Source organism: Rhopilema esculentum, chromosome 10 (genome assembly GCF_057945365.1).
Source record: "Rhopilema esculentum isolate cy_ngs chromosome 10, ASM5794536v1, whole genome shotgun sequence".
NCBI classification, from domain to species: Eukaryota; Metazoa; Cnidaria; class Scyphozoa; order Rhizostomeae; family Rhizostomatidae; genus Rhopilema; species Rhopilema esculentum.
Genome location: NC_142824.1, coordinates 4,720,056 through 4,740,574, shown reverse-complemented (window position 1 = coordinate 4,740,574; position 20,519 = coordinate 4,720,056). Strand labels below are relative to the sequence as shown.

Below are 20,519 nucleotides of genomic sequence, written 5' to 3'. Positions count from 1 at the left end.
ATTACGTCATAAGTGTTGGCGCGCGCATATTGGAAGTTGTAGTCACGTACGCCGTTGTTTATTACACCAGGTGGCCTAAATGTACCGAATTTTGAATCACGCAGTCGACTTTTTGCTTAAAGAAAGAATTGTATCTCATTAAAGTAAACGTTTTTCATTTATAGGTCAACAGCAAGAGCAACACCAAAACACAAAGTATTCAACGAACTCTGGAATTAGAAGAAAAATAATTGTTAAAAACGTTTTGCAATAATGTCTGCCGTAGAGGCCCAAAAACCGATAAAAAATTGCTAGAAAAATTGCCATAAATATGATCAAAATAGAATCATTTTTTTCCGCTAGCGAATTTGTATCTGTCGAAGATTTTTGCCTTTAAAGTAGTTAATTTAAGTTTGACGTTTTTTCTCATTGCAACGTTAAGTTTATCAAAAGTTAGTAGACCTTGTTTAAGCTAGTGATTGCAAACAGCGTACAGATTCCCACAAAAGCGAAGGGATTTCCAGAGATTTCCCGGCATTTTAAGATAAAACAATAGGATTTACATCAAAGGCGTACGATATCTCTATCGAGCGATTAGCCTCTCAGTATAAGCGTGATTCACTGTTAGTTAGAGTGGTGCATATCCGTCCCCGAAGAGGTGCCATTACTCGCCACGTGTGACATGTTAACGATGGAAATTCCATAATAACGACATGAAAAACAACTAGAGGAAATAAAAACCATACCAAATAACAGAGTCGAGGAGGGGATGCAAATAGGGCAAAGCTAGTGACCACTGCTGCAACTCTCATTATCATAAGCCCAGGGATGGATTTAGCGGGGGTGTAGGGGGTGCGACATCCCCCCCCCCAAAAAATATCTGTTTCCTTCGCTAAATTCTGTTTCATTTGGTAAAAATAATTTGTTGGTATTCAGTAGTAAAAAAGTAACGCCAAGCTTTTACTTTATTTATCTTACTATCAGCAGCGGAGGAATATTCTGAAATGATTTTAAGCTAATCTCAAGGGCATCGTCGAAAAAATTTCCTGTTAACTTTGCTCGTAGGAGACCCTCTTGTATTTGCATGAACTTATCAAGTGCATGGTCAATCAGGCGAATAATGACTGAGTTGAATAATTTTCCATGGAAATATTGAAAAAATCTTTGTAAAACTTGCACAGAAAATTAATTATAGCAGAGTATTCCAGCAATCTACAGAGAGTTGCCAACAGACAAAGCTACTTTGTTGTTGATATCTTTGTTCATTTTGATTCATATTCTTTGTTTATTAGTATATTTCTAATAAAAATAGTGACAGTCTAATAGAGCAAATTGCAGTGAACTCCCGATAGCTCGAACCTTCAAGGGACAAATGAAGTGGTTCCAGATAGCGAATGCTCGAATTATACGGGGTATTTTTGATGAGTGAAGTGGTCAAGAGCGATGCAATATCAGTTGGACTTTTTAAATGTTCGAGTTATTGGGAGTTTGAGTTATCGGGTCACAGGCACCGCGCAGCCATTGGGATAGCAGGGGCTATAGCCCCCTCACTTTTTTGCAATACGCGCTCTTTTGTAAGGAACATACCTCAAGGCCTAGTTCCAAAAGTTCCTTATTCGTAGACCTCAAACCATCAAATTGTAGTACCAAAAGTTCCTTAATAGTTCCTCAATTTGTTTTGACTAAATAAGCCCTTACACTTAATAGAGAAATGGGCGAGACAGCATATGCGGAAACTACTCAATGAAGCACTTGACACACGAATAGCAAACAATCTATGCGAGTATTGGCTGCAAATAAATGGAACCAGCTTTTTAGTTCGTGATGCTTGCAGTTATAAAAATTTTTCAAATCGAAAAGTTCCTTAGGGATTTCATTTTTAGTTGTATAAGTTCTTTGAATATTTCGGCCTTCTACATGTAGGTTCCTTATAAAGTGGTTCCTTATAACGAAATAAGCGTGTAATAGGCTAGAAAATTTTCTGGAAGGTTTACTCTAACGCCACTCTGGATAGTTTACTTCTATGTAGTAGCAGTTTTTCTTGACCGGAACCTTTTTGTTCATTTTCTAGGTGTTTTATCTTGTTTAATGATATGATGTATTTTTCTAACTTGGTTAGCTGGGTATTTCATTACCCTCAAGATAATTTTATCTATTTTCAAAGTTATTGATATCTTCACTGAACCAAACTGTTGAAAAAAATTGAGTAGAAATAAGCAATATTTTCTAAAAGGGGTGTTTTTCCGGCGTTCTAGAGGGCGCAGCCTCAAAAATTTTTGGGACACCCATTTCAGCCCCTCCACTTTTAAACTAGTGCGCGGTCCCGGGAGTTCGAGTTATCGGGAATTTGCTGTAGTTTGTTCAAACACAGTAGATGCTGTCATAAAAGCAAAGGATATTGTAGTGTTTTTACATCCGTTGCTCGAAGGAAATAGCTGTGAGCTTCACGTTGCAACCCACCCAACGAACGTGTATGCTACTGTGTATCGAGTGAAAGCCTAAACAGCCACAGTCTCTTCAACAATTGACGGAGATTTGTAAACAAAACAGGTTAAGCTTTTTGCTGTCTTTAAAGATTGTTTTCATCACAAAGATCAGGCAGAGTGGTTACCTTGGTGGCACGGGCAACCTACGGCCCGCGGGCCAAAGTCGTCCCCTCAGCAAATTTCTATTCACCCTTGTTTCTTGGATTTGTTCCTTCAAAATAAAGAAAATTAAAGAATGCCTTACAAAATAGATAACTGGCTTGAAACATTTCCAATTTGCATCAAGTGTTTTGTATCTCTAACTATTGAAGCATCGAAGCTCATTCTCAAGCGAAAGGCGTTAAAAACCTCCAGAAGCACTCATACTTAAAGCAGCTTTTCTCGCGGTTGAAATTCAACAGAGTTCACGCACAGAATAGAAGCACGACTGAATGTTTTATAGTAGCTGTAAATCTGATTTTGGCAAGCATGCTAGCGAAAAGCAATACCAGATGGAAATTAGTGTAATGGTTTGGATTTTATATTTAATCAATTTAGTAATGTTCCCGTTACATGTTTAGATCACATATGTTCTGTTAAAGGTAAGGTGTCCAACTAAAGCAAGCAACTCTGCGTGGGTTTCCAGAAACATGTGATTTTTCATGTTATCGTCCCAGCCATCAGTCGTCTGTTAATCTACCCTGCTACGAGGTTAGCTTTTCATGTGAGCAGTTTTGCATCGCAAGAATACTGACCAATCACAAGTCGTTATTTTGATGTTACTCTTGACAAGTTGGGTATACGCAGCTCTTTAAACGGACACATTACCTTTAAGTCCTATTGTGTTAGTGAACGCCTTTTTATGGCAATGTGTTTGTCTTTCAACATGCACTGTGACTCTCATATTGTCCTGTTGATTAGCTTTTGTTTATGTTATTAGGTTATTAGTATGTGTTGATCACGTTATAAGTAAATCTTTCCGCTAAAGCACTAGAGATAACACCAAAGAAGTAGTATATTTTGTACATTACCACAGAATTCTGTGACATTACTTATTCGGGGCCTAGGCCCTTTGGCCTAGCCCATCGCTCTACCAACGAGCTGACGTGCACCTTTACGCACAAAACTAAGGGCCCCCAAAACATTTTGGCCCTAAAGAGGTCCCTAAGAATGTTCTAGGAAAGAGGACTTTTGGATAAAAGCATATGTTTTTTAATATCATTCACAGCAACATTGAAACTTGCGTAAGACTTGATTTGATTGGTTAGCAACCACATAATGATCTGAGACTGGATTGTTCTTAATTTGTTCTTAAATTAAGAGGGTGTAAGCAGTGCTATTGCTAGCTTTTTCGCTCTTAGGAGGTGTTCAAGCCTCATTTGCCAACAAAGTGAGAGAGACAGCCTTAATTTGCTGTAAAAATTTGAACATTCGCTAAAAACATCGCTAAAAATCCTCGATTTTGAGAAAAAACGTTGCTCAAAATTGCATTTGGCAGAAGCTCAGTCACAGCTTGTTCTTAATTTGTTTTTAACTTTTGACCAGTTTTGAGGCTCGTGTTCTTATAAAATTGTTCTTATAAAAAAAGAGTGCATGTAAGATAAAACATGTCAGTTAGGTTTTCCTTTAATGCAAAGCTACAATGCTTGCCAAAGTCTTGGTACACTAAGCAAAACTTTCGCATAAATTCAGTAGCATCCCCCTTCCCTCTCTGAAACAATGTTGAATAACAACAGTTTCAAAGCTTGAAATTCAACATGTCAGTAAGGGTCATCTTGTGGAGATGTGCTTGATGCTGATCTTAAGAGACTGATTTTGCAGCCAGAGCCATGTCGACCAGGTAATTCATTCGAGTGCATAAAGAAAGATGCACCTGTCTCTACAATTTTTAGGGCTAGATATTATAATGAACACATTGAAAAAATTTCAGTTCCAAGGCTATGGCTCTGTTATTCGATCCGTGGAAAGCTGGAAAAGATATTAATGAAAATCATAGGAAATATTATAGGCGGCAGAATTTCTCTCCATAATGTTGTTGTTACTTCGCTCAGCCAATAGCACAGTACAATAGCTAAGTACTCTGTTCAAATACCGGAGACTAGGAGCAAACATGTAATCCAGTGAGAATATCTGGTGAACCAAGAGGGCTTCATTTCTGCGTTGCTTTGCGGTGATAGTTCAACACTGAAACCTGTTTATAATTTTTGCTCAACCCTCCCGGGCTCAACCAACGTATCCAGGGTACAAAACATCACGAATTTGGACCCGAAGTAAGCCTCGAATACCCTCAACCAAGCATTGATTTTAGTCAATGAGCAATCACAAATTCCAAGTGAAATTAAAACTCTAATTGATCTTGAGAATTTTTTGCTTATTGAAATGACCTTGAAAAAGTGAGAAACATTGGAAATCGAGGTAACCCAATGGCGATTTTATATGATTTATATAAGCCCCTCCTCCGACCTTAAATCAGTTCCCAACCGAAATAATCCAAAGGACTTATGGTACATGTCCATTACTAAGTTCATCAATTTGGGTTTTCAGAAAGATTGAGTAAGAATGAATGTAAAACATACTGTTGCAGTATCTGTTGACCATGACAAAGAAGTTAAAAAGCTGGTCGCAAGGACGTTCCAAAAGAGGGGTTATGAAGGGGCGCTGTACCCCCTAACATTCTGTCCGATGTCACTAATAGGATTTTGACGGGTAAAAGAAGAAATTCTTTTCTCATAATACAAATTAATGAACTTTTTGCAACCATTGTAACGTATTCACAATTCTGTAGCAGTGGAACTTTCAAAGTATGAAACTAAAATATGAATCTTGAAACTAAACGACATAAAGCAGCATATAAGATTACTTATCTAATGACCACACTCCTTTCTTGTCACCTCTGGGTGTTCTTTTCAAGAAGTTTTCAAGGAGTCACCTTTTAGTTGAAGCAATATTTTCATCTTGGATGAAATTTTCTCTCTTAATGCAATTATTGCATAAGTATTTGCATTTTCGCAACTTTCTTAGTCTTGCTTTTTACTTTCACAATTGACGTTTTCATCCTTATGGCAATAATTATTTGCTCATATAGGCCTTTATTCGGTCTCAACTCTCCTTTCCCATCAGGATTTATAAAATCTTTCTTCATGTTTATCTCCTTTTACACAAGTTGGTACTTTAAAAGGAATGGCACAAGGGGAGAGCTAGGTGGGTTGGGGCTATGACTCTATCCTTGTCTCCAAGTCTCCAATTTTCAGAGGGTTTTTTAGATCGACTCGCAAAAAAAGCATTTAAATTACAAATGCTATCATTTTGTATTAAAAGTATCATTTGTACTTTGATACTAGACAGTTTAAAGTCACACCCAGCCATGTCATATACAAGATTATCCGGCGGCTGTCAAGCAACAAGCTCCATTTCATTCATTAATCTCTTTCAAATGTACTCCTTTCCTTTAGAGATTTCTCCTTCTATTTTCTATTTCTAAACTGTATTTAATCGTATTACGATATCCGTGCTGCTTATAAAATTAATTCTCTCCATGCTGAAGTGTTCAGTTTCCCACAATTATTATTTCTTCATGCTGGTCGAGAAACATAATCATTTACCATTTACCAACGTTATCATTTACCAGGAACATAAATTTAATCAATAGTTAGAATAAGTTTAGTATATCGATGGTAAGTCATACTAAGGCAGGTATGGAATTCTACAATTTAGGTTTCTTGTTACGTACTTCCAGGCAATAAATTTTTTTTTATTTTCTACATTTTTTATTTCGGTTTATGTGTGTAGTCAGATATTTTCTGGTAAATTGATTTTGAGATTTCTCGGTTTGAGATTTGCAGCCCTCTATTCATAGATAACTTTATTCGTAAAAAAAGGTGAAAAGTAATAATCATTTATGCAAAAAGAGGTCGTTTTAGCTTCAAAACCCGCTCTCAAATTATGACCGGCATTTATTATGCCAAGTTTTGAATTTAGTTCAATCTTGGACTCTAGCCAGTCTTGGATAATGGCCATTATACGTGGCGAGGCACATGTAACGGTAAATCACACAAATATCAAACATTTAAATTCCAATAAAGTCTCTGAAATGATGTAGCAAAGTAAACTAAGCTCGAACCCACAGTAAATAAAATTGACACGTGTGCAATTATAAGGGAAAGGTACAGAGCGATCTCTAATATAAAATGATTCTAAATCAGTATAATTCAAATCAAGTATAAGAAGTTAGCAAAACTAAATCACCCATGATGACTATCGATGATGGACTCAGCTCGAATGAGCAGTTAGTGAAATTAAAATGATTAGAATCTAGAATTCTAGGAGACCTTTCATCGTGAAAAAAGCTGGAAACCATCTTCTTCAATCCCAGCTGATCTACGTTACTTTATAAAGCCCTTAAAAGAGGTCAATTGCACTAGTACAGAGGCAAGTGGAGGTTGGTTGTGGGGTTCACAGGTGGTGGGGTTCACAGTTGTGGGGGTCACGGCTTCTCGGTCACAGCCCACTTCTTGAAGAAGCCGGCGATATTTTTGGGATTATCAGTAAAAGTTGAAATTATGATCTTGGTTTATCGGTAATTGTGAGAATTTAATTGTCAGGGGTGTCATTTCACAAAATTACTTGGAGCATATGGGGAGTTTGGTTTCACACCAACGCATTTTGCCTGGAAAAACCTCACCTTTAGCCACAGATTAGGGTGCGAAAAAGAGAAGGCTGTCGTATTGGAAATCTTCGCAGCATCCCTTCAAGACGTGGATTGTTCGATGCTCTTCAGCTTTTTTCCCTTCTTTTGCTACATTCACCCTGCTGTAATCCTTAGAGCAAGCTGCTCTGACCTTGTCTCACCATCTTTCTATTGCTAGCTCTTCCTACCTCAATCCTTATTGTAAAACTGTGTTCCATTTTTGCGTTTCAAAGTTTATTATCAAACTTTGCAAATCATTTTCAAATTATCATTAAAGAATTATACCAAATTAAACTATGGGGAATAATTATAAAAGAAGTTCCTGAGTATTGCATAATATCGGTTAGGTCTTTAAAAGTTTTTTTATTGATAATCAATGTTCTCATTTTGTGTTTTGCATCTCTATTATTGTATTTTTGTGCTTTAATTTTGCTGAAAGTTAGTTTCAGTCTGAAGCACCAGATCTTCAAAAATGAAGAGATTTATTTGCATTTGTCAGAGCACTCAAAGAAAGGATTCTCATATATTGCTGAGAGTTCAATCTCTTTTAATATAAGAACTCTGCGTACCTTGAATAAAGAAATTTAAGAAAATGGCCTCAAAACACATTTTTTGAGATGAGAATATAAAACTTGCCTTGCGGGAAGAACAGCAATTTCTATCTTGAAGATACCTTTTTCGATTTCTTTAACGTTTCAACTATTTATATAAATCAGACTTATTTCTCATTCTCAGTTAAAACTCAAGGGTTTATTGTGTAAGTAATTAGAATATGAAATATAAATTCAGCATTAACCTAAATATATAATTATTAACACGTGGTGTAAGATGCTTAACTATGCTCCGGGTTAGATTCAGTCCCCTAAGCGAGCACAAGTTTCGTCACAACTTTGAATCTTTGAGTCCCATCTGCACATGCAATACAGGCATTGAGGACAATGAGCATTTTCTCCTGCACTGCCCCATGTATGACCAAATGCGTAACAATCTCTTTGATCAGCTTTCAGAAATCCCAGGACTTGAGCTTGATAATCTTAACTCTGAGGCCCTATGTGAACTACTCCTTTTTGGTAATCCACGTTTCAACAATATTGCAAACAAGCTGAGCTTGACCATTCATTTTGTCAACTGGGAGGCTAGAGTAAACTGAATAAAACTACCAGCAGCGCCCTACCCATCTTATTTACTGCATTTTGTTTATCTAATCGTTTGTCACACATTAGATGATTTTGGAAATTTCCTTCAACGTTTATGTCAGTTCAGAACTTATCTTTATAAACAATTTGTCCGACATCTAATGTGAGACAAACTTATTATTGCAATTCTGTTGAATTGCAATTACTCTCCCAGATCCTTCCCCACTGTTGTTTTTCTCCTTAGGTTTCGATTGATGATGAAAAGAAAGCTAAATATGTTTCCATACTGTCTGTTAAAAGCCAATGCTGGTTTGTGGGTATTGTGCTTACCATTTTGTGGCACAAGATTTACTTGGACCACCATAGAAGAGACTTCTGTCTATGTCTGTCACTTACACCACTAAACCATTACTGCCGCTACCTGGGTGTACCATTGAGAGCGGAATCATAAACAAGTAGAAATCAATTGAAATGGTGTCATTTACTTTCCTTATATTATAAGAAATGTTTATAAGAAATTTTCTTTCTCGACCTGAAGAAACTCCTAGAATATTTTTGTTTTAGAGATGGAATGGATGGAGATGAGATCGGAATATTGTTCTCTTCGTTTTTGTTGAGCTATCGCATGCTTATCTCATGCTACATTTTTGTGTTTCTAAAAAGTAGCTCTTTAGAATTTGGTGTTTAAAAATCTTCAAGTATTGAAGTAAAAAAGATTAAAGAAGGAATGCTATTTGAAGGTTTTTTTCTTGATGCGAAACTGCACAGCAGAAATATTTTTTTCGACATCTTTTTGGAACCATCAAAATGCAATTAAATCACAAATGTGAACTTGAAAGAACAGCAGGTTTTCACTTTTCTGCGGTTTCGATCTAGAATTTTTTGCAGCATATACAAACAGATATCTTCAGTAACGTATGTATGCATGGAATTTTTTCCAATGCGCATGACTAAAAAATCTGCCTAGCATTTTTTCATGCAAGTAATTCTGATAAACCTACGATGAATAAACAAAGCTCGTTTATTTGTCTGATTATTGCTTTAAGGAAATAGTTTGTATCTATGATAAAAATGACAGCAATAACAAAAACGAATCTCCAAAACCTTCTTGCATTTTCTATTTCTCTAATTCATCAAATATGCAATTACTGTAATTCTCTGCAAGGTAACACAACTTACGTAAGAACAAGGAAAATTGCGAGCCATCGTCGACAGAAATTCTGTCCGTTCCTATATCAATTGTTCCTATATTCATATTTAGTCTAAAGAAGGTTATCAAATAAGTTGGCAGTAAAGTTCAAAGCAGCTTTTGGTCTTGCCTTAAATTATTTTACGTACAAAAACAGTAATTTTACAACTCTGTGCAAGGTCTAAAGTATCTCTGGACAAAGTTCTTAATTTTCTTCAATTAAAGTACTGTTGACATTTTACGTAAATTATGTTGTGAACAACATCTGTTTCATAAATGGAAGAACAAAATTGCTCTCTAATATTTTATCAGCACACTATAAGATAACTTCTATATGATAAACCAAATATGGAAAGAATCACAAAAACAGCTTTATTTTTCTCAAGAAACAATGTTGTTTTAGTGGCAAAGTTGTTTCGAAATCTCTAACAACCAGCTTTACAAAAGCTGTTATTATTCGACATTATCCAGCTGTAAGAATAGGAAATACGAAAGGGAAGCCAAAAACAGAAGAACTAGAAAAAACTGAAGATCTGTTTACTGCAACAAAACCATTTAACAGTTAGAAGCTTAAACATTATAATCCAAGCTAAAAATCTTAGCGAATGTTTCAAACATAAACAAAGTAAAATTCTATTATACGTCGCAATTAGGCTAAAAATATTTATTGCTTTTAAGATACAAAAATTATTGCTGATATCAAGCATTCAATATTATTAAAAACCAAATAAAATATAATTTTCCCATTTATAAATAAATATCTTTACGATCATATTAGGTATTATTAAACGAAATGCTAGAATGATTAAACAGAGCATTTCGATTTATTTACACATTAAAGGATTTTTAACTAGCATAAGATTAAATACAAGAAGGAGCTTGTACCAAAAACACCGTGGCAAAACATATTCATATCGTTGTATAAAATTTTCAAATTACCCATACGATTAAAGGGTGTGGCTTTGAGGGTGTGGCTTTGAAGAAGTGGGACTAAGGGTGTGGAAGTAATGGGTGTGGCTTCACCATTTCTTCAAAAAATATTGACGCTGTAAAAGAGCGTTGTTGACTGATAGGATTTAGAAATGCAACTTACTTCAATTACACTGACTAAGAAACGGAAAAATATTGCGAAACTATAAGTTTTCAAAAAGGCGACCGTTTGGGCTGCTGGGACTAAGTGCTACATACAAAGCTGTTTGTATTATTCGTATTAACATATACAACCAGCACATTGATCAATATTTACAAAGCAGGATAAATTGCTGTCCTGCATATCATGACAATTTACTAATGGCGAGACGCTACAGTGACAGTATTCATTCCACAATCTCAGTGTTAGTTCCTCTCATTCGATTCATCAGAAAGGCATAACAAGATTTGCACACTAGTACCCTCTCTTCATAAGCAGCCGGTGCTAGAATGGAAAAATATAAATGGTAGGTTAAGAAGAAGATACAGAAAATTTGATGGCAATTATAAAGAAGATGACGGTAAAACTTTAGATAAAGAGAAGGTATTGACGCTAAAAAAATAAATACTTGATGCATAGAAATATCCAGTAGTTGCAAAAGGCCTTCTTTCCAATGAAATCTTTCATATCTGATAAAAGGAATCATCAAATTATTAGGCCAGCATAAAAAGGCCTAATAACTTCGTTTCCTAATAACTCTGGCCTTATAATGGCCTATCGCTACGTTTCGGTGCAGGGAGAGATATTCTTGCTCAAGCTTTCGTATGCAAATCTTGATAATTCAGAGGTTACCCCCGTGTGTGTCATTTATTTTGTCTGGATTTTTGAAGAACCTCTACAATTGAAGAACACTTTGAAGAACAATTGAAGCCATTTGCATCACTGACGAAAATGTTCAACTAAAAAATCAAGATTCGAAATATCCTTGCGATCACTTCAACAGAACTTCGGCTCAATTGAATTTTTATAAACTGCGACCCCCTGTTTAATATCCCCGGTTCATCGTATGCTTGAGCTGGTAAGGACCCCCCCCCTTGCATCGCAAACCTCTCGTTATTCTCGACTTCAGAGTAACAAATTAAGTAAAAATAAATGGTGTAATCTTTGCTTCAATTACCTGTTGCTCCAAATACGACTCTAGGAACTCGTTGGTTACAGCATTTTGAACAATAGCTATACCCACAATGTCTGCAGTAGGTCTAAGGAAATAATCACAATCGTTGACACGAACACAACTTTAAAAAGCAGTATTTGCAGGCACGTTATGTTGGATAACTTTTTATATAAGAATTGTCTACTAAACGTCTTGATATCAAATAACAATTCTTGGTAGAAAATTCAGTTACAGAAATTCTATATATTTACTTGAAATATGGGAATGATTTCATAAATTTCACCTACTCTTTTTTTTAAGATCGTTGAAAATTGTACACTGCAAGAGGAACAATTTCCTGAAAGAAAATGTCTACAACTTAAAAATTCAAAATATAAACAAGAAAGAAATGAGGTTAAATGGTTGAATGTCGAAGAATGCTACCTACGTAAAAGACTTAAAAGAAAAACTGTCTTCTATAAAGCTAACAAAAGTGATAAGATAACTTAAAAATAAACCCATTTTAGTCAAGGATCCTTAAGCGGATAGGGTCGCTATCTTTAGAATGATGTTTCTGCCTTGTCTGCCTTTGGAAAAGTATCCAGGGTTGCCAGATGCTTGGAATGGTTGGCGGCCAATTATTTTACGCGTGACGGCCAAATTCGGCCAGCCAAACAAAATATACAAAAAAGCTACATTTTGGCTAAGTCTTTAGAGAAATAGTGAATCAAAATTGGCTTTGTTTGTTACAAAGCTCCAACTTGCTTTCAATTTCAATTTTCTGTTTTCTTTTATTTTGTTTCTTGTTTCGTTATTTGCAATTTTGAGATTGTTTTAACAAAATGTTGAATATTTTCTGTGCAAAAATTGTCGTTTTCTTTGTATTTTTGTGGCTTTGAACATGCGGCCTAAATTTGGCCAACCTTCACTTTTTCGGCCAAATCAATTTTGGACGGCCAATAGCTTTGAAAAATGGCCAGAATAGAGGAATTTGGCGGTCAAAACGGCCAAATAGCAACCCTGAAAGTATCTGCAAGTTATTGACTGAAAATCGCACTAAAACGCTATCATTATATGAGAAGTCTAGAAAAGTGCTCAGTTTTCTTGCGGAAAATGTCATAAAGTTTGTTAAAACTTTCTAAGAAAACAAAGAAAAAGTGCAGATTTTGTGTGTGGTGAACTAGTGTGTTGTTTCAAACGGCTGCGTACAAACCTTGCCTTTGCCGACGGCGTGTAAACGATGCTAAGGTGCTTGACGCAAATTTTGATACAATCGATAATCCTGTGAAAAATTACTATCAGTTAATCGATAGAGTAATGTCTCGGCAACTCGCAGGGATCGTTATAATTTACTGGTTAATCAGTCTGTAGGGGTTAGGAGCACAAGGTGTGGCAACTATTAACGTCTGTCTTGAGCAAGACGGAGAAAGCACAATCATTAGTACTAAAACACAAATGTGATATTAGAAAAACAAAAAAGGTGGTTCTATGGGCAGGAGATGTAGGTACTTTTGGGATGGCTTGTCAGAATCAAGAAAGAAATCCCTTTAAAGTCTGCAAAACAGGTTAATTTCCATGATCGAATGAGCTCTTACATATTAAACAGAGTATAATGTTTGATCACGCAATCAAAATGAAAATAAAGGACTCCGATAAACAACAAATGCCAGTAAAAGGGCTAGCAGTAAAGAAATATGAAAAATACCTGATTTCTCTCTATGCCTTTCTTGATTTTGCACAAAATTCATATTGGCAACAGACTAGAAAAGTAAAACAGTCGTGTTACGGTAATAGAGAAGAATTCTTTCTTCGACAAACAGGCAAAAGATTTCCATGGGTAAGTCACTCTCCTTGCTCAAACTTAAGATGAAGTTTAGTGCGCATGCCCTTTGGATGCACAAAGGGGAGTTGCATCATAAGAAGAGTTGCCACATCTGGTCATAAAAATTAGAAAAAGGATCCATTTGAAATAGCAGATTCCGACGGGGAGTAGAATCTATCAATATATATTGATTCAGATATAGAGGAGGATGACATTGTAAACATTTGGGTGAATAATCGACGTATGAAATGGTAATTTAATCTATTATGCTTTTGAAGTGAAAAATCTGAGGCCTTTTGCCTAGATACAATAACGTTTTGAGTTGGCAGATGGGACATTAAGTGCTAATCTATAAATGCTCAATCGATCGTGCTGAAACTCCTTATATGCTTCTGAACATTCCATACAATTATATTCTTGGATACAACACTATTTCTATGCTGATTTGATAAGAGTATTTTAAGTTATGCAAAGTTGTTTTTAAACGACCAAAACTTGTATTGTATCCTTTAACTCATAAACATTAAACAAAATTTTGCTTCTAAACGAGGCTTAATTAAATATTCTCTTCGATTTTTTTATTTAATTCGATTGTTCAGGTCAACATTTTATTCGATTTAAAATAGTTATCTGGAAAACCTAAAATTTATCAATAATAGTGTTGATAAAACATTAATAAGCAATCTGCCTTTTTCAATAGAAAGATTTTCGTTTAACACTACCCTCTCAAAGTTAAGCAGTACCTTTACTTCTGGTTTAATGGCTAAATCTTCCGAGTCAGTTGAAGAGCTTGATTCAAGGTCATCTTCCAGAGCGTGGAACGATTCTTTTGCCTGTGGTAAATATTGATTGATGATCAGATGGTGAATGCTACACCTCTCGGTTGCCTTAGCAGTGTTAATGTTTTAAAGGAAAAGACTTAAATCTTCCGTCATGTGAAATGATTCCAGGTTGATGTCGGATGCTTCGTGACTACATCTTTGAGTAAACTGACAAAAGCTGGTTACCTCAAGATAAAGTTTCTCATATCTACAAAATCACACAATTTAAGGAATATAGGTCAAGGCCAAGAAACTTGCAAAGACAATTATATCATTGTGCAGTTGTTGTGTACAAAGTAGCTGAAGTTGAAAATCATATTTTTATCTTATGCAACATCAAACCTGCAAATTATAATGCTTCTGTTCTAATTCCATAACAACCTCGTCATCAGAACCATAAGACATGGTTTCTGGCTTTCGGTGTTCCAAGCGTGATGGTATCTTGTGAAAAAAGCTCAAGAATTCTGTGACAACTGAAAAGCAAAATGAAAAGTTCTTTGCAGAACAAATATTTAATTATAAACAATCTATCAATTTGGCTCTCTAAAAAATACGTGGATAAGACCTTAAAACAATCACTCAGTATTTGTACATCATAAGAACTTAATTATATGATTCATTGTAGATATTCTGAGATGTGAAAAATTTTGCCACTGTAACATTATGTTTAAGAGAAATGAGTGTGAAACTTCTTGTATGTTAACACAATTAACTCTTGAAATGAAAAAATTAAATAATGATATTTACCACATTTGAAGCCAGAATTGAATACAGAAAGGCTAAATACTACAGCAGCTACCAGGTATCTTGTTTTGACAGTGAAAATTCCAACTATGATACCAATAGTGGTGATGTAAAACCTGAAAGTTAAAGTAAAGACTGCATTACATTGATTGTTAAGCCTTCTATAACAATTGTTGGAGAAAAACTGGCTTAAAGATGATAATCTGTACATAAAAAAGCATTGCAGCTTTGTTTGGCTAATATCTGGCTTTGCTAAAAATCTTATATGAGCAACCATTTTTTCAATGACACTGACTGTACATACACTTTGGTTGATCTATAAAAAAACCAATTCTTCATTGTCAACCATATAATTTGGCAAAAGTAAGTAAATGATACATAAACAGTACTAAGTTGTCATTTAACTTTATTTTTTGACAGGCCAGTTTCCATAACATTCCACGTTCAAATCGGTGGCGTTACCAGCTACTGCAGAGTAGGAGAGTAATGGGCCTGAACATTGAGACCATGCCCCTTTTGTCTCGTTTCAGCACTTTGTACCAGGTTAAATTTCCTTAGGAAATATGATGTAGTACACCTATTAGCACTTTTAGTACTGGACCCATATAAGCACTTTTTAATCCATTTTTAGATGAAATATTTAGACCATGATTTGACAAAAGTAAGGGCGGGGTCAATCATACCTCATACCCCCTTGGCGCTGCCACTGGTTCAAATAGAAAAAAAAATTGGAACAAAGAAAGATCTCAGGGTTATTAAAAGCAAAAACACCATGGTCGAAAATGACATCAAGTAATACTATGCTTTTGCATAAACTTTTTGGTTGAAGTAATGATTATATAAATAACTGTTGAAAAGAAAAAGAGGAAAGCAAAAGACTTAGCAAAAGTTGACTTCCAACTGACTCTCGAGAAGATCTATGTGAACCAAATATGATTCTTTTTTGGTCAGGTAGGAGATAGTTAATAGATTTAAAATGAGAAACTTTCTCTCCATTGGAAAATTGCTGACACTCCAATTCTCATCAATCTGGCTACCTGTTAATAAACAATTTTCTGCATCCTGATAACAACTCATGTTGCTAGGGTAACAACTCAAGACTCTTTAATCTATTTTAGAATCAACTTCAGCTAACACTAAAACTTACAGTAGGGCTTCTTTCCATGCCTTCCAGTAGATTAAGCTAGAAGGTAGAAAATTTCATACATTGGTCACACATGAGGCTAACAAGATGAAAAATGTCTTTCTTTGATTCGATATAAAAATTACTGTTTACTGGTCTGTCATAAAGTGCTTGATGTCATAAAGCAGAGCTACAGCACAGTTGCCTGATGATATGTGACATATAGTATAGTAAAGTTACCACATTCTATACAAGAAATAGCATATCTTTGATATATAAACAGAATTAAAAACTATTGGCAGCCCTGTTGGTATGCAGCCTAAAATTGTTCCAAAATGATTTGATATGTTTTAAGCTGTAAAGGTGAACTTTCGTACACCAAATGCCCACATTCATAAAAAAGGTAACAACATAGAAAATGATACTAAAGCACATGTATGCATAAAACTATGTGCAAAATACGCTAATGCTCTGTGACAAAGCCTCCTGATTAAAGCTGGATATTGCTCAACCAAATAAGTATGCCATATTATATCTAAGGCAAACAAAAAGGGGATAAAAGAATACCAATTGAGCGGAAAGGGCCCTACTCCTTTTCACCAGCCAATGACTACCAGCAGTATTGATTGGGTCTCACCTAAATTTTATCCTTTCACGAGTTTTCATGTGATTTTGAGCTTTATTTGCTTGAGCAACCTGAAACACGTCTTTTGCTGTGAGATCTTGGGAGATTTAAGGTTTTTCCTTTTTCCTAGCTTTCTCAAAAGGCTCCTTCAATGACACATAGTATCTAGCAAACTTCTTAGTAGCAGGAAGACAGAGTGACTGCTTTGGACAAAAGACATATTTTTTATTCACATATACTGAAAATGTATCTGTCATTGATACCAAGAATCTTCAAATCATTTATTCCGTCATTAGATTATCTTAATCAATAAATAGTTTCATATCAAACAATACAGCAAAAATACACTGACCTGTGTATAAATTCACATTTACTGCTTATGATGTTGCAAAAATCTTGAACTTCAATTAATCTAAAAAAGCATTTTCATGATATTATATCAAAGCATTTCCAAATCTACACATACCCAAATAACAAACACTTAACTGGTCATAAGATAGAAAATATAAAGTGCCTGGCTACATATGATAAATCTTTGTAAACAAAGAATAATTCTTGATAGACAAAAAACAGTTAAAGGCATTTATATGTACAAGGAACTCTTCAGTTGCTCCTAAAATCCTTAGCTGTTCGATAAAATTGCCTATCAGTAATTGCCACTGTAAATGCAGTCAAATGTTTCTGTAAAACTGCTTACACAGTCTCACAAAAATATATGTTAAACAAAAATTTCTCTGTAACCTAAACCTAAACATACTAGCATTAATGTGTAGCAGAATTTGTCTTTCTACATAGCCATTTGGCCCTCATGTTTCAATTAAAAATGATTCAAAGCTAGGTAAAAAATATAAAAAATAACATTAAGATTTCTCTTACATATCTATATACATATCCAAATGTGCTTGGGCTTTTAACATAGCATCTCTCTTTGCAATCTAGGAACAAATATATCACTTTTACTAATTTCTTCTTTTATTTTAGATACAGTAAATCCTCAATTAAGCCTCTAGGGGCCAATTTGTTAAAATTTATTTCTGGATAGGGTATATTCAAGGGAGTGCTTACTTGCTAAGGAGCTTAATAAATTGCATAGTAGCTGAATGAAACAGTCAAGATCATTAAACAGAAAAGAACAATAGCAATTATCTTTATTAAAATGACAGTGTACAGGTCTGTCATAAAGTGCTAAATGCCCTATATACAGAGCTAGAAAGCTCAATAAGAGAACTCTCATTGAGGGTTGCCTGATAACTGCATTAAGGGGGAAACTCGGAGTAGCAACTTAGAAAAGTTATGTTCTTTACACCAAATAGCATCAGTTATCTCAAGAATGGTGTAGCAGAATTGACATCCTTTGGAATAACAAGAAATATGTCCTCAAAAGGGAGGAGTTTAGTTGCTAAAAGTGATGGGATCTTATTTGAGGGGGGGGGGCATATTTACAGGAAGGGGCCTGATTCAAAGGTCTGGAGCTAATTAAAGAATTAACAGTTCCATTATAAGCTATGACCACAATATCAACAATGCAAGAACAAAAATAAGCTATAAAATTTCGGTGTTTGTAGTGACCATTGTCAAACATAACCATGTCTTCCATTGTATCAATGTCATTAACACCTTCCATCTTTTTACAACTCACCAGGTCAGGGGATTCATCTTTTCTCACAAAATAATGATGATGATTTGTTACAACTGTTCCACTGTTTGTAATTCCTTTGACCAATGTAATCAGCATCAGTATTGGAATTTGAACCAAACACATACCCAATAAATATTCTGTAGAATTGAGCAAAAATGCTTATTTATTTTGTTCCACAATGTAACAAAAGTATATTTCTGTCAATTTTCTAACAATGACATTGAGTGCTCACTTCATTTATAACTGGCATATCATTTTATCAGTCCATCTATTGTTATTATAAAACTATCAATCCAACATTTTAAAGAGCAAACAGTCAAGTACAATTATGGCTTAAAGTGATAAAAAATAGGACTCTTGGATCATTCAAAATATAAAGAGATTCCCTTCATTAGATAAAAAGATAAACATGAAAATCATACCAGGCCAGAAAAGTATCATTATGATTGCTGCTGGCAACAGGAGAGTTGTTACAATGGGATACTTCCAACTAAAATTAAATGCAGCGAGATGCAGATTTTTTAGATTTAATATACATTCAAAATGACAGTGTATTGAAATTAGGTCATAAAATAAGGTTTCAATGTAGAAGAGAAAAGGCTAGTATTTAATATAACATAAATATATAATAAAACAAGAATTTTGTACCCCATTTTAAACTCACCCACATCAAGGGAGCTACAGAGACCTTTTATCTTTATCATCTTCAAAAAACGAGGCACAGCAGATCAGTTATCACACTATCATTTGAATTTACTTTTGAAGCCTCATATTTCTTTATGGACAAAAGTTGAAAGAATTTCTACATATGCATCTTAATGCTACTATTAAACAATTAGATCAGTAGTCCATGGTAATCCAATTTAATGATATTGTTCACAATTGTCGACAATTCAAAAGGAAATCAAGATTTAGTAGGAGTTATTAAGCAGTAAGGAGAAATCATATTTTATTAGTAAAAGCAACTGAAGGAATATTTTTAAAGAATTTGCTTTGTTCCTTGTTAAAGTTTTCACCAATGTCATCTACAAGATTTAATAACGTTAAACGTTTTGGCTAGGCCTGCCAAGTAAGCTGGATTTTCCAGTGACGGTGACACCATTCCATATCAAAGTGACGGAAATACATTGATGAATAGGAAATTTTTTAATTTCTGCTACCATAACACAACTTTGTCGACAAAAATACAGATTAAGGTAATATACATTGAGAATCATTACAATGATTGACATCATCATATCGCGTGCTTTGCCATTCGATCACAACAAATCTGTACCTGAATATGGACACAATGGAATCAAAAGCCGTTGTGAAAGGCTTTCCTTGCTTTTTTAGTCGATTAACAGACGTTACAAACGTTCCAAGATCGTATTTTACAGCCTTGCTGTATCCCCCAACTCCAGTTGTTTTGGTCGCCATTTTGTTGTCACGTTACTTCCATACTGTTTTGAAAAGTGCGAAGGAGCTTTGATGTTATAGCCTTTGAAACCTTTTGAAAAACAAGAATCAGGGGAAATTTTCCTAGGCGTATCCCATCTTTTTTGTCTTTAGAATGCAACAGCAGAATTCAAACACAGGGAAATTTCTGATTTGCTATAAAGTATTAACTTGACGTAACATTACATAGCAATGTCTATCACTTTCAAAACAAAAAATTCAGCATCTTTCATTTGAAATCAGATTTAAAATGAACGGTAAAATATTTAAAAAAGCAGTTGTTTAAGGTACCCTGTTGGTCCTTTTTATTACCAGGTACCAAGTCAAATATTAATCTTAAACTTATCTTGATATTAGTCTTTGCTCATCTTAACCTCTTGACATGTGCGCTTCCTCTATCATAATGCGAAATTTGAAGCCAGAAGTTTATAGCTGACAGAGTGGTGACTTTAAGAACAGAAGGCTCATTTGCTAGACCGACTTTTACACCCAATGCGATCATCAGAATGCAGAAAAAACCAGTTATTGTTTCAAGCGTACAATCTCAATTGCCTTGCTTAAAAAGGGCAGAAAAAGAAAATCAAACTTTTCGACTAAAGCTCGTAAATCTATGAAATGGTCATAAACATAAAAACAACTGGGTAATAAGATCGATATAATTACACGAGTAACAAATAGATTAAGTATTTACAGACTCGCAATTAACACTCACTAAAAAAATAATTTAGAGTGTTAAAGCATCTTGTGGGCAACACAAGCTCAGACAAACCTTCATAGTTACACCTTCAA

General features: G+C 34.9%; 1 protein-coding gene across 2 annotated transcripts; it reads right to left on the bottom strand.

The window, feature by feature from the left end:
• Positions 1–9,992: 9,992 nt before the first annotated feature.
• On the bottom strand, positions 9,993–19,851 carry LOC135688469 (protrudin). Of its 2 annotated transcripts, none has more exons than XM_065205333.2 (14): positions 19,570–19,851; positions 18,716–18,783; positions 18,294–18,430; positions 17,531–17,589; positions 17,007–17,066; positions 16,054–16,089; positions 14,910–15,022; positions 14,505–14,635; positions 14,085–14,174; positions 13,225–13,279; positions 12,733–12,801; positions 11,828–11,877; positions 11,544–11,625; positions 9,993–10,870 (listed from the first exon to the last, which is right to left on the bottom strand). In XM_065205333.2, exons 1-14 carry the CDS (start codon positions 19,710–19,712, stop codon positions 10,773–10,775), a joined length of 1,191 nt encoding a protein of 396 aa, XP_065061405.2. In that variant the 5' UTR covers positions 19,713–19,851; the 3' UTR covers positions 9,993–10,772. The 2 variants fall into 2 exon arrangements, with proteins under 2 accessions (XP_065061405.2, XP_065061413.2); XM_065205341.2 differs by having other exon boundaries at positions 14,544–14,635.
• Positions 19,852–20,519: the final 668 nt, after the last annotated feature.

Excerpts from the sequence above, each read along its gene's own strand:
- LOC135688469 (XM_065205333.2), bottom strand. The coding sequence starts at position 19,712 with ATGGCGACCAAAACAACTGGAGTTGGGGGATACAGCAAGGCTGTAAAA. Across the intron at positions 14,636-14,909 it reads CAATTCTGGCTTCAAATGTG|TTGTCACAGAATTCTTGAGC; the intron begins GTAAATATCATT and ends TTTGCTTTTCAG. Across the intron at positions 12,802-13,224 it reads AAGGCATAGAGAGAAATCAG|GATTATCGATTGTATCAAAA; the intron begins GTATTTTTCATA and ends AATTTTTCACAG.